Below are 14,964 nucleotides of genomic sequence, written 5' to 3'. Positions count from 1 at the left end.
CCATATCACCCAATGCAACAAATAAAAAGGTCTGAAATCACCTTTTAAGTTTTTATGCAAACGTATGTACTTATGTTAATGTAGATAAACCGCATTTTCTTTCTGGCATCTATGTAGAATACTACCGTTTTAAATGTTTAGCATTGCATCCTGCACACTGTTTTACATACTTCTAATTCACCCAAAAAGGCTTCAAACCCTCATGACTTTATCAAACCTCAAAGGTGTGTCTCGTGACCAAACGTCATGACGCAAGAATCAATGCGGTTTGATGTTATTGGCGTAGTCGCCATATTTGATTTGTGGGAGTTGATTGATGATTGCATCTTATTTTGGAGTGAATAATCTCACAAAGTGACCGTATGGCTTCAGAAGACTTATATAGAAAATATACAGTCTTATCGACTACTTTTGTTCTACTATGGTGTATTTTTTTCTTTTTTTTGTGTGTGTCACCATTCACTTTCAATATACAGAAAACTGAAGACTTCTAGAAAAGTTTCCTTTTGTGCTCCACAAAACAAAGTCATGCAGGTTTGGAATGACAATAGAGGGAGTAAATAATGGCAGCATTGTCAGTTTTAGGGGAAATATTCCTTTTAAAAAAGGTATTCAGTAAGCTACATGGGCACGTGGAGATGCATTCTCTCTCACCGATCTGCTTCTCGATGTCAGCAGCCTCCTCTGCTGTTGCTCTGGGCAAAATCCCTGGATCGGTGAAGCTGGTCTGGAGGAGAGAGATGATCACAAACACAAACAGCACCCCTCCGATCACTGGGATGCAGCCGGTGAGCTGCTTCACCAGGAATGGGCAGCTGTAATGAGAGAAGAGCTCAATTAGGACATCGATTCCGGATCAAGGATGTTTGTGTTCCATTAAATGGTTCAAATCTCTCCAGCTCTGTGCATTCTAAATCCAATGATTGACGTTTAACAAATGACTTTTAGACAGCACAAGAGAGAGAGTGGTGGTGGTTTTATAAGAGGATCTAGGCAAGAACTGATGTCAAAGCAAAGCAGTACACATTTAAATAAAAAGCCTACTAATGAAATAATATAAAGACTTATACTGTAGCATAAGACTGAATCTCTGCTCACTATGCTGCATGCACAGGGAGCTGCTTTAAAACTAGCAGTGTGATTAATACCAAAATGAGTCACTTTTAAGCACACATCATTAATTAACAGACTCTCATATAATGTAATAATATCCTTAGAGATGCAGCAAATAAACAAATAAAGATGTATTCTACTGTATAATTTGTATTATTGTTTAAATCATTATAGGAGAGGCCAGGGCAAGTTGTAACACTTTTTACTTCAGTGAATATTTTTCACTGGAGAAGGTTTTTTCCCCAATCATTCTTATCATAGGCTTTTCATAAAATCCTCCATAAAAGAAAAAGCCATGAACTAAACCAACCAGCTCTGAGGTAAATCACAACATCACAAACTTTGTTTTGAGGCAAAAAAAAAAGTATTTGAAAATCTGAAAAAATACAAAAAGGTACAAAGCTGTCTACTTACAGCCTTTCATGAGGATGTAAACTATAATCCCATTAAGCACTGCAAATGATGAAATTAAATAAAAAAAAAACGATGTGAAGACATCAAACTATTGATTTTAGGTTGTTGATTATAAGTACAAAAACAATATATTTTACGTTTACTGCAAAATATTCAGATATGTACAAATAAGTCGTTTAAGGGTGAAGGGAGACCGATTAGGTCATTCACAGTATATCATGGAAGTGTGCGGTCGCCCCGAGGCACGTTGTGCGGGCTTTGTTGGCCGCGGTTCTCTAATTGGTTAAGCTTTCTCTGCTGGACCATGGGTTGTGTAGTTCTTCACCTGAAATTCCACTATTAAACATGACTTTTAAATAATGAAGTTGAAATATTGTGGACTGATGGTTTTAAAGGAAGCAAATCCCATTGATAAACAACCTTGGAGCTCAAGGTAGGTCCTTTAAAGGTGTATACTGTACAGGGTTTCTGCAGGTTTTATGAAGTTAAAGACCTTTTTCAAACCAACTAAAGGAAATTTAGATATTAAGTTCAAGGGAACACAATATGTCATCACATCATTCTCTAAACATAAATGCCTAGGGAGCACAAGAACAGTCAAGAATGCTGTATACAGTTCAAAGTTTAAAAATGCAATTTAACAGATGAATTAATTTTACAAAAAGTAACATAATAAGGCTTGAACATCTCTGCCCCAACCACGAGAATGTGTAAATAACTTTTACCTTCTAATCAGACCCGCTGTATCAGCTATACTCCTCTACGACACTCCTGTTTCACTTGAAAAGTGTTTAAACACCCAAAAATATCCCTCAAAGCTCTGGAATAAAATATAAGTGATCACCACCATACATGTAAAAACAAGATTTTATTCAAATACATTTGGTCATTAAATGCAGAAGCTCAACAAAAGGAGCATATATGATTTTCTTTTGTTATATGAACCTCCCTATGATTCTGTCCTAGATTAGCCAATAATATATACATTTACAGAAATGTACACACTGTGACGATTCTCAAACGGCACAGAGACATGCCAAGGTTGGATTCAGCACACAAGTGTGGACAATCTTTTGAACTATAGGTGGCGCTGTCTCCAAACCGCTCAGGTACGTTCAGGACATGATGTTAATGATGCATACAAAATTTCTTATAAATCTGACAATGAATTCAAAAAACTTTTAAATGTTTTGATAAAAATCAATATGCCAGAGAGGCAGTATGGCTGATATGGGAAAAATAATATATGGCTGATATGGGTATCCTTGAAATCCTCATGATCCAAGGAATCCATAGACACCAAACTCATGATTTTAGGACCTATGGTTCAAAGGTTACATGCAAAAATATAGTTTTTACACATTTCTTCACCTATAGGTAGCACTTTCACCTAACTTTGCATGTACCCTTAGATCATGGTCCTGATGAAGCATACCAAGTTTTGTTTCAATACAACAAACAGTTGCCAAGATATTGCCTCACTTCCTGTTTTATGTCGACCTAGTTAAATTTGTGTTCAAGTTCCCCTGAAGTACCTTGAAAAACACCGTTTTTAGTCTGTTGACGTATTGCCTACTGAAACATGAAGTTGGGGCGGGACCTGACGAACAGCCCCTGCCTTTTTGAAAAACAGCCAATAGGCTTTAGTTTACATTGCAGCCCCTGGCATAGCAACACACACACCTGCTGCTTCTCACGCCAGAGCCGGTGTTCAGCCCGGGAAGCGATCTTCCGAAGTCTGACCACTTTTCCACTGACTTGAGGATCAAACTGATCCGTTTCATCGAAACCAGGCTACAAACAAACACAATGCATTGCGGTATTTACTAACGATGAGGCTCGAGCCGTTATACACGTCAATGCAGATGAATGAGAAAAAAGCAGGTGAAACATTGAAATATATCCATGTTTTCAATCACGATACACTCAACGTAAAGAATAAAGAACACTCACTTGCACTGTACGTCCCAAGAAACCTCAGAAAAATGGCTTCCTTGCATCCACTTCCCGAATTGGCACGTCGCACTCCGCAGTGATCATCCCTATGCCCTATTCCCTTCAAAGACAATTAGCTTCCATTGTGAGAGCTTCAGATGGCTAAAAAGTGATAACGGTCATTTAAAACAAAATTTAAGTGATTCTTAGTGGAAAATCTGTTTGTAACGACACTACAGCATGGATTGTGCACCCTTCAAAGTGTCCTGCGAAGTCATGATCAGTGCCAGTTAGAACACAGGCAGACATGCTGATCAGATTGAGAGGGTGGGGACGTTCTTGTTCTAGAAAGCATTTGATTGGTCAAAATTAATGCAGTACATTGTGTCATTGGCTTATATCTTCCGAAAATGAATTGTCAATGTTTAGAAGTACACTAGCATATAAAGCTAAAATATATGGATTAAAAGCAGCAAAACTTTAATTTTGATTTCACAGGGTCTTTAACGTAACTAACAAAATCAGAATTCTGTATTATTCATTCTGTGCAGATCAGTCTGGAGATTATTTTGAGCCGTTGTTTAGGCAAATCGGGCAAAGTTTGAAGGAATAGTAGCGAATAAACGATCCGTCATGATCCAAGATGGCGGCCACAGTAATGGCTGTTCTTATTTCCTCTTAAAGTGCACCTATTATGGTTTTTAAACGTGCCTAATTTTGTTTTAAAGGTCTCATGCAATAGATTTACATGCATCCAAGGTCAAAAAACACTTTAATTTGCTCATAATTTAAATTGCAGCATTACCTTTTTTTCCCAGTGACAAAAACGACTCTAATGATCCATTCTAAAGGATTCATTCTAAACTCCTCCTTTCAGAGAGCCTACTCTGCTCTGATTGGTCAGATGTCCCAGTCTGTTGTGATTGGTCTACCACTTTCAGCGCATGTCGGAAAGGAAATGCCCACTACCATATCAGAGTTTCAGCTCCGTCTGAAAAAATGTCTGTTTTACCTTACCAATTTGAGCCCGAGTCCGATAGTGATACATCGGAAGATCAACCCGAACCACCATCGCAAGCACGACGAGAACAGGAAGTTTCTCTGTGGTAAGTTTATATGTAGTTTGACAAAAACACGAGTTAACCAGTTAGCAGAGGCTAACAGCCTAACAGCCTGCACTGGCTGTACATGTAAACAGACCAGAGGCAGGTTTTTTGTTACCAAATTACGCAGGTTAGTACAGGAAGTCTGGAATTACTAACGACTCGTTTCAGGTGTTCAGAATCAGTTCTTTCTTTTGGGTGTTAATAACTCCGTATTTCGTGCACTTTGATTTGTGAAACTTTGCAGACTTCTTTACATTCACAAACAGCTATATAACACTACATGAAAGGTAATATTTGAAAAACCATAATAGGTGCTCTTTAAACTCTGAGGAGGTGGTATATGGCAAGCCGTTTCAACACTTAAAACACTGAAGTCCCTGGATGCAAAAGTTAGGAATATGTGGTATCATTTGAACGTTTAGAATCTGAACTTTTCAGAGAACCCCATCACTTTTGCATTTAGTTACATAAAATTACAAAATAAGGCCTGAAAACATTAGTCACAAATTGGCCCCACCTAGAGGTTACGTTGTAGAAATTTTAAAATGAATATAAAAGTCCTTCAGACAGCACTTAAATAGACAAGTCATATATTAAATGAAAGCTCTCATTCTCAGGAAGATGACTGTATATTTATTTTGTTGCCATAATACCACAGTTTTAATCATTTTCAAAAATATATCAGTGAAAAATTGTTTATCATAAAATTGTAAACATAAACAACGTTATTTATTATTGCAATCATTTCTTAAAATATAGGGGGTTATCTGTAAAATGAGACCTTTTTTATGAAATTAGTCCACTGTGTGTGTGAACAGGGAGCTTTTAAATTTGAAAAATTTCAGTCGGCAGCCCAAAAATCCTGCAGAGTACGAGGTTAAGCATTCCATTTGTATGAACAGGAGGAGTGTAATTACATGCAACAAGAATTTTGTTTCTAGGACAAATGGTTAAACACAAATGGCTCCTGAGATCGGCATTTTTTGTTGCATTTATTCACTCAATTTATTTATATTTTTATTGCTGAACATTGGGCAGACAAAGAAAGAATTTCATTGAACAGTGTAACTTGTTAGCCTGCGCACATGACAATAAAACAAACTTGAACTTAAAACGATACGCACAAAAGAAAACTGAATTTTTTAACTGGTGGTGGCGCTATAGTGTGTCCTAGAGACTCCAAATTTGGTACGGGGGCTACTCATGCCCAGAAATTACTCCTTACTTTAAAACGACTTAAACGCAATGAGAAACCAATCCCTCATGCAACATTTAATACCATGACTTTATGAATTTAAGACTTGTCACTCCGATTTAAGACCTTTTTAAGGCCTTAATTTGTGAAAGGGCAATTTAAGAACGTTTCAGACTTTTTACAGGCCTGCAGAAAAACTGCTGTAAGTTAGCACTGAAAATAAATTAGTCCATGTCCCAGTGTGATTATTAATCCCCATAAAGCTGTGATTTAATTAAACACAGTATATACAGTTGAAGTCAGTTTACATACACTTAGTTTGAAGTCATTAAAACTCTTTTTTTTAACCACTCCATAGATTTAATATTAGCAAACTATAGTTTTGGCAAGTCATTTAGGACATCTACTTTATGCATGACAAGTAATTTTTCCATCAATTGTTTATAGTCAGATTGTTTAATGGACTATATCACAATTCTAGTGGGTCAGAAGTTTACATACATTAAGTTAACTGTGCCTTTAAGCAGCTTGGAAAATTCCAGAAAATGATGTCAAGCCTTTAGACAATTAGCTTCTGATAGGAGGTGTACTGAATTGGAGGTGTATCTGTGGATGTATTTTAAGGCCTACCTTCAAACTCAGTGCCTGTTTGCTTGACATCATGGGAAAAATCAAAAGAAATCAGCCAAGACCTCAGCAAAAAAATGTGTGGACCTCCACAAATCTGGTTCATTCTTGGGAGCAATTTCTAAATGCCTGAAAGTACCATGTTCATCTGTACAAACAATAGTACGCAAGTATAAACATCATGGGACCACACAGCCATCATACCGCTCAGGAAGGAGATGCATTCTGTCTCCTAGAGATGAACGTAGTTTGATGTGAAAAGTACAAATCAATCCCAGAACAACAGCAAAGGAACTTGTGAAGATGCTGGAGGAAACAGGTAGACAAGTATCTATATCCATATAAAACGAGTCCTATATCAACATAACATGAAAGGCTCCTCAGCAAGGAAGAAGCCACTGCTCCAAAACCGCCATAAAAAAGCCAGACTACAGTTTGCAAGTGCACATGAGGACAAAGATCTTACTTTTTGGAGAAATGTCCTCTGGTCTAATTAAACAAAAATTTAACTGTTTGCCCATAATAACCATCGTTATGTTTGGGAGGAAAAAGAGTGGGGCTTGCAAGCCGAAGAACACCATCCCAACTGTGAAGCAAGGGGGTGGCAGCATCATGTTTTGGGGGTGCTTTGCTGCAGGAGGGACTGGTGCACTTCACAAAATAGATGCTATCATGAGGAAGTAAAATTATGTAGATATATTGAAGCAACATCTCAAGACATCAGCCAGGAAGTTAAAGCTCAGTCGCAAATGGGACTTCCAAATGGACAATGACCCCAAGCATACCTCCAAAGTTGTGGCAATATGGCTTAAGGACAACAAAGTCAAGGTATTGGAGTGGCCATCACAAAGCCCTGACCTCAATCAGATAGAAAATTTGTGAGCAGAACTGAAAAAGCGTGTGCGAGCAAGGAGGCCTACAAACCTGACTCAGTTACACCAGTTCTGTCTGGAGGAATGGGCCAAAATTCCAGCAACTTATTGTGAGAAGCTTGTGGAAGGCTACCCAAAATGTTTGACCCAAGTTAAACAATTTAAAGGCAATGCTACCAAATACTAACAAAGTGTATGTAAACTTCTGACCCACTGTGAATGTGATGAAAGAAATAAAAGCTTAAATCCTTCTCTCTGCTATTATTCTGACATTTCACATTCTTAAATTAAAATAGTGATCCTAACTGACCAAAGACAGGGAATGTTTTCTGTTTTCCATAATTAAATGTCAGGAATTGTGAAAAACTGAGTTTAAATATATTTGGCTAAGGTGTATATAAACTTCTGACTTCAAATGTAGTCTGTATGTGCTGCACACTTCAGAGTGCTCTCTGTCATTTCACACACAAGAGCACGCGTCATGATCATGATGAGGTGTTTTCACTGTATGAGCGGCCGTCTCTACACATTCATTTTGAAGCGTGCATCGCTTGCAGATTATTTATTCATTCAATTAAATCAGAGACTTTAGTTTAATTATCACGAGGACATAATTTTAATTTGATTAATTGTGCATTCAAACATTCATTTTCGTCCAAATATGTAATATTCCATGACTGCGTTTTATCGCTAATGCCATTTTATGACTAGATTCCATGTTTTCCGCATGTAGTAACCGCGGTATAAGCAGACACAGATTGTTGAATTATTGAAAATTAATTAACATCCCGAGGTATTAAGGCCGAATCACCACGCTACCAACCCAGTGTGAATTATTTTATTTTTTTTAAATCAGTGGTCCGACTGTCCTCGTTGTCTAAAGTTTATAATTCTTAAGGGATGCAAACTCATGACAATCACTGATCCACAAGCATGTTTTCCTGAGTTATTATTTTGAAGAATAAGCCAAAAGCACTAACTTAAGCTATTTTAATGATTCTAGTAAATTATCTGCAAAATTTTGAAAAATTAACTGCAATAAAGGGTACGTTGTTGTGGCTTGCTTCTGTTTCACAAATTTGTTCAGTTTCATTAATTGACACGTTTTTAGTGACCACTTCTGGAGATGCCACTATTTGGCGACAAATGAGTGTCTTATGTGCAATGAGTGAGTCACTGAATCATTTTGAGATGTTCACCTCTGAAATCTGCCAAGAGACTTCATAGTATTTAAGCATTATAAGAACAAAGCAGATCTATCATTTCTGTTCAGTTTGTGAACTGCCGAGCATGACTTTTTATCCAAAACGACAACAATAATAGTCTAATAATGAGTATCAATTACGTCATTACCTTCTCCCTTATTAAAATTTGCATGTCAAATCTACTGACTTCAGTAGAATGTTTAAGCATCATAAGAACAAACAGATGTACTGTTTCATTTTCCTACAGTATTTAAACTGCTGAGCATGACTTTTATCAGAAAAGACAATAATAGCCTAATAATCATAATTTTGAGTTTCAATAATGTCCTTTCATCATTGTAAAGCACATTTCACATGAGTTGAGTCGAGGCGTCAACGCTCCACTCAACGCCAGCTTCAAGCTGCGCTTTGCTCTCCACATGACAAGCGCTGCAGAAAGCATCACGGAGGGGCGAATTTACGAGCTTGCCATGCAAATAAATGGAGGTGTGCACAATAAACATTGAAAACATGTATTTGGAAGAGAAAAATGGCAATTGCTTTGATTGCAGAAAATAAAGAGGACTCGTTTATGTTTAGGTCTTAGGGGGGTTTTTGTTGTTGTAGGTTTTTTTTGGGGGGGGGTTTTTGGTGAATGTAATTACTGTAGTTCAATAACTGGGGTCTCTGGACACTCGGAAACGATAAGGTAATAATGTATTAAAATAAATTATGAGACATTCAATATCTCTTCATAAATGTGGACAGTTTTATGAAGGTAAAATAGTGCCTAAATGATTTGCATGCACAGAGTAAGGTTTGTGAAAGCGTAAATCAAATTGCAAGCATAAAAATAAATTGTTTGTACACAGAACGTTTCGTAAAGGTGTAAATCAACATGCAAGCGCAAGAAAAAATATTAGCAATACTTCAATGCTTTGCATAAGTGTAATTCATGTGTTGTGAATCCCTGAATTTTATCCTGATAGTAAAACCAGGTGTGCGAGTCTTGTATGTCCTATCCAGCATTGTGTATAAATGACTTGATCCCAGCGATTATTAAAAGGGAACACATATCTTGTTCCAACAACAAGATTTATCTCTCGTAATTTGTTGTTTAAACATTGATCTCACTCCGACTACATTCAGAGTTGGTTTCAGATCTGTGGAAGGTATAGGGCATTTTACTGGTTCAGTAGATAGTGCTTCTCTGGCAGCTCTGTCTGCTTGTTCATTACCGGAGATTCCTGAGTGTCCAGGTACCCAGCAGAAAATAATATTAAAACTCTTTGCTTCAAGAGATGACAGTTTGATTAAAATCTTCACGATTGTTGGATGATCAGTTTTAGTAACTTCCAGTGCTTACAGACATGACTTTATTATTAAAAAAGGTTTTTGTGGAGCAGTTTCAAACTTCAGTGCCAGTAGTAGAGCGTTTGCTTCTGCAGTGGTCAGGGATGCGGATACACTGACACAGTTGGTTTGTTGCGACAATAAGTAGTACTAGGCCTATATTCATACAAAAATATCTATCACATTGATTTTCTGTGCCACAATGGTGAATTATGAACACATACATATTATACACCAGGGGTATTAAATTAAATGTCCAAGAGGTCCGGTCTCGACATTTCCATCCAATAATAATAATGTATCATTTCGTAGCAATTCTGACTAATGACAATGTGTAAGAAATGCACATTTTTTGTAAATAGTTATCAATTTCCAAGTTGGCAGCAATTGTACTTTGTTAAACAGGGGTGGTAAAAATATAGTTTTTCCGATTAATCGCGATCTTCGTTTGAACGATCTCGATCTTTCACTCAGTGCGCAACACTCTACTACAATGAGAGGGAATCACTTGCATTTGCAACCACATTTCATGCTATGCCCCTAAAGTGAATATATTTGGCAACTGGCTGGTAAATGTTTACATTTCACTCACCAGTAATTGTGTGGTTTAGTCGCGAAGTGTTCAGCAGCGAGATCCTTTCACAGCGTGTTGAGAGTAAAAGTTGCTCCGTGTAATGTGTGTCAAAAGACGAGATCCACGCAACCCATTTGTCATTGAATAATGTCTCTTTTAATACCCTTTCTGTTCTTTATAATCAATTGTTGATAAAAAACAAACAAACAAAACATTTAATTCCAATCATGTATCGCACAGATGAGGTAAAGCCATTCGAGTCTCTCTAATTATCATGCGCTCATTTAAAGGTGCTGTTTACAGAAATGCCGTTTTTTGTAAAAGGGACAGTACCGGTTTTAGCACGTCAATGTACATACTTGTAAATAATACAAATTATGCAATTTAACAATAAATATGGATCAAAAATAATGTATGAAATATAGTATATTATTTATTGATTGAATACATTTATTTGTTCATTAAAAAAAAAAAAAAGCCAAAATGTGACCAAAATGATGAAAAAGTAATTAAATATAATTAGTAAAATTTATATTTTCCTAAAGTACCTAGTTAAAAGGTTCCCTGAATAATTAACAGCATTAGCTGGGAGATAATTTATTTTATATGTAAGCAAAAGGGACATATAACTGAAATAAATGCATATAATTCGATATTGAAATGAATCTAAATCGAATCAAAAGATTGTGAATTGGAAATCTGTATCACTACCCAGCTCTATTGTAAAATAATTTTAAAAAAATAACAATTTGACAGTCAAAAAGTCTCTTAAGAACTGGGCAAAAATGAGGACATTGTGGCCTAAAGTCAACCAAAGTAGTGGAATATGGGGGATCTTCTACTGTTTATATATACATTGGAAAGAGATTGTATCCCCTGAGAGAAAAGTCTTAATGAACCATTTTTATATTTTCCTTCAAATGTGAATCTACCAAAAACAAACAATGCACATCTGAATAGTGCAGTTTAAAAATACTAAATGGGCTGACTATCAAATAATGGACATTTTTTTCATCATAAGCAGAGAACTCAACATTTCAAAGTTTTGGTTGTCTTTGCCAGAGACGTTATCATCTCTGACTCTGATTAATTTTCACAAAACGTAAAAAAAAAAATAAAAACTGTTTATTGTCGATAGACTCAAAACATGTTGATTAATAAAGTTAATTTTAGACTGAAATACAAAAAACAGTTTCTAGTCTAAAGGTGCTCTGGAACCATGATAAATTGTCCTGTCACAAAACCGTCGGAGTCACATCAGACACGTTTTTGTTTCCGCTAAATCTCGTTTTTTTTTTTGCAGTGTATTTAGCGAAAGATGCTGGTATCCATCTATATTGCTGCTCACTGTATTTCTCCACTACTGTCTACTGACGTTAAAATAACTGAGTCTGCAGCTCATCTATGCGTTGTCTCATGTCGCAGGGCGGGTGAGAGAGGCAAAGCGTGCGGAGTGCGAAAGGGCATAAATCAAACGTGTTCGGTGCTGGAGTAAAACATTAAAGGATATAGCGCTGAAAGATCAGTGCTATCTACGCCCCAGAGCGCTTGCGGTGTACACAGCTCCATTGTTTTTTTTTTGTTTTTTTTGCGCTGTTAACCTAAAGTGGAGAAACAGTGAGATAGGGCAACTGCTGTCATGATGTCTCGTGGTCCGGATGGGTCCGCCCATTGTGACCGCAGTTATACACGTTATTTGTTACTCAAGGTGGTGCTGTTGTTTCAGTGATTTACATTTGACAATGCTGTTGGATGAAGAAACAACATGGAAGTAAACTATAGCAAGTACAACACATGAACAGTATGATATGACTCCTGCCAATTGGATGTACTACTGAAATTATGTAAGTTTCATCTGTTTAGACTCAAGTGCCTGAGAAAATACTCATGTGTAGCTTAAGTGTTATGAGTAGCTCAGTGTGTGTTTGACAGCCATTTGCTGTCATGAGTGGGAAAAGTAGTGAATCCTGTTCTTGATTTGTTCTGATTTGTTGCATTATCTCTTTGAAATAGGAAAAATAAAACATCTAAATATAGTTTAATCTATTATTTTCAAACTGTCTTGAACATATTTTTAAAAATGTAAACTATCTGGGCATTTTGTAGATCCATTTATGAAAAATACACAGGCGGCCAAAAGTTTGGAATAATGTACAGATTTTACTGTTTCGGAAGGCAATTGGTACTTTAATTCATCAAAGTGGCATTCAACTGATCACAAAGTATAGTCAGGACATTACTGATGTTAAAAACAGCACCATCACTATTTGAAAAAAGTCATTTTTGATCAAATCTATACAGGTCCCATTTCCAGCAGCCATCACTCCAACACCTTATCCTTGAGTAATCATGCTAAATTGATCATTTAGTACTAGAAAAATCACTTGCCATTATATCAAACACAGCTGAAAGCTATTTGTTTTGTTAAATGAAGCTTAACATTGTCTTTGTGTTTGTTTTTGAGTTGCCACAGTATGCAATAGACTGGCATGTCAGTCATTGTTTTGAGGAATGAAGGCTATACAATGCTTGAAAAAGATTTCATACAAAGGTGTACACTACAGTCTTCAACGACAAAGGACAACTGGCTCTGACAAGGACAGAAAGAGATGTGGAAGACCAGATGTACAACTAAACAAGAGGATAAGTACATCAGAGTCTCTAGTTTGAGAAATAGACGCCTCACATGTCCTCAGCTGACAGCTTCATTGAATTCTACCCGCTCAACACCAGTTTCATGTACAACAGTAAAGAGAAGACTCAGGGGTGCAGAATCTTCGGACATTGTTGAACTAGATCTTCATTTAAACGATGTTAAAACCTACTGAGATGTAACCCTTGTGACCATATGTCCCAATGTCCCCAATTATATTATGATTTTCATAAGTCTTTATTATGGTGCACGAGTCGCTGCGTGCTGGCAACTCTTTTTTTATATATATTCTCTTACACCGGTGAGGTTAAAGCACCACCCAGCCAACCAGCCCAAAGAAAAACAGCTCACTTACTCGAAAATGAAGAACAGTCCACTGGTGACCAGTATGAGCCCCAGTGTGAGAGGCAGCACGCCGCTCTGACGCGCCACGATGATGCGTCCATCGCAGTAGAAGCGGTTCTTCCCGGGAAACACCTCCCATTTCCTCCGCGCTCGTGCGGGCTTGTGCTCGGCCAGAGCTCGCGCTGGAGGAGTCTGTGCGGGCGTCGCGAGTGCCTGAGGATCTATTTGCTGATATTCGCGAGTTTTCATCATTAGCGACGCTAGTGTCATCAGATATCAGCTGCTGAGCGAATAGATGTCCGTTAACGGTGTCATTACAGACAAAACACCACGCGCGCTGACTGCGTCCCACTTAATCGGCAGAGAGAACACAGTCCAATCGGAGCACGAAGAAACGCGACGGATTTATAAGAGAGTGACGTAACGCGGAGGGCAGCGGTGACGTCACGGACACGTTTTGCTACATCTGTGTTGATAAACGAGCCGCACAGACACAAACAGTCGGATCTGCTCGGCGATCATTGCGCTCTTTTGATTGCAGCATAAACCTGCCCCCATGTATTCATATCCATACCACCACGGTCTCAAAAATCCTTAGATGCTCGTTACATGTCCTAATCTTTTGAAAGTCCAAAGTGCATTACAGATCGATGTGGTTGTGCATGACAACAGCAGTGACGTAGGGATGATGCAGGGCTCAGTTCAATGTCATTCAGTCCCATGAACTATTCTGATGTGCATTAAACACAAACATATAAATATATTGATAAACTAAAAGCGATACAAATGAATGGCAAAGTTATTCTATTGAAATATTCTTTCATGTAATGATGGTGCATTTTTAAATACATGTTTTGATTAGTAAATTATGTATTTTACGTGTTCATAAAGGCAGTGCTGCAATTCTGTTTCATGACAAATTGTGTAGCCTTGTGGTTTTCCCATTCACACTAAGTCCATCACATTTATATAAAACCATTTCATTTACTTAAAACAGGATAATTTCTCCCTGTCCACTTGTCACTTCACTTATTTGCCTCAAAATAGTGCCAACCCATTTTAGCCCTAAAATGCATATGTGGGTCAGAAATATACACAGACAATTATTTTGATTTACATGAAGAGGCATCGTCATATAACACTCCAGGTATTCCTCAATTAATGAGTCATTGTCGTTTTACAAAAAATAAATACATAATTATTATTCTTGTCCTTTATAATTATATGTATGTATGTGTTTGTGTGGGTAGAGTTGAGACGTTTAATATTTCACCACCAAATATGAAAATGTCCATATTTCTGTTACAGGCTTTTTACACTGTTACCTAAAACTCCATTACTCCATTTTCAGTGTGTGTGAATCTCTTCACAACTGAATGCAATATATACCAATCACTGAATAATAAAAAAAAAAATAAGCATCTAGATTTCCAGCTTGGTCTTTTTCGACCCTCATATGCATTTTATGGGGGTAAAGTCACATATGCATTGTAGTGTTAAATCAAATAATGATGAGGAATTGGCATTGTTTGAGTGGTCAGAGTTGCCAAATTCAAAAGCTGGAAAGTTTAACTCTCATTTAACAGTCATACG

At 37.2% G+C, this 14,964-nt stretch overlaps 1 protein-coding gene across 1 annotated transcript in view; it reads right to left on the bottom strand.

The window, feature by feature from the left end:
- LOC127420789 (palmitoyltransferase ZDHHC18-B-like) overlaps nucleotides 1–13,960 on the bottom strand; it is a 45,649-nt gene extending 31,689 nt beyond the window's left edge. The window contains exons 1-2 of the mRNA XM_051663333.1: nucleotides 13,382–13,960; nucleotides 655–815 (exon numbers count right to left, since the gene is read on the bottom strand). Coding sequence (XP_051519293.1) covers nucleotides 655–815; nucleotides 13,382–13,641 — 421 coding nt within the window. The 5' untranslated portion in view covers nucleotides 13,642–13,960. The remainder of the gene's footprint in view (nucleotides 1–654; nucleotides 816–13,381) is intronic.
- Nucleotides 13,961–14,964: the final 1,004 nt, after the last annotated feature.

This window comes from Myxocyprinus asiaticus, chromosome 30 (assembly GCF_019703515.2).
Source record: "Myxocyprinus asiaticus isolate MX2 ecotype Aquarium Trade chromosome 30, UBuf_Myxa_2, whole genome shotgun sequence".
Taxonomy (NCBI): Eukaryota; Metazoa; Chordata; class Actinopteri; order Cypriniformes; family Catostomidae; genus Myxocyprinus; species Myxocyprinus asiaticus.
Note: the sequence above shows the minus strand (reverse complement) of the source record. Positions and strands in the feature narration are given on the sequence as shown.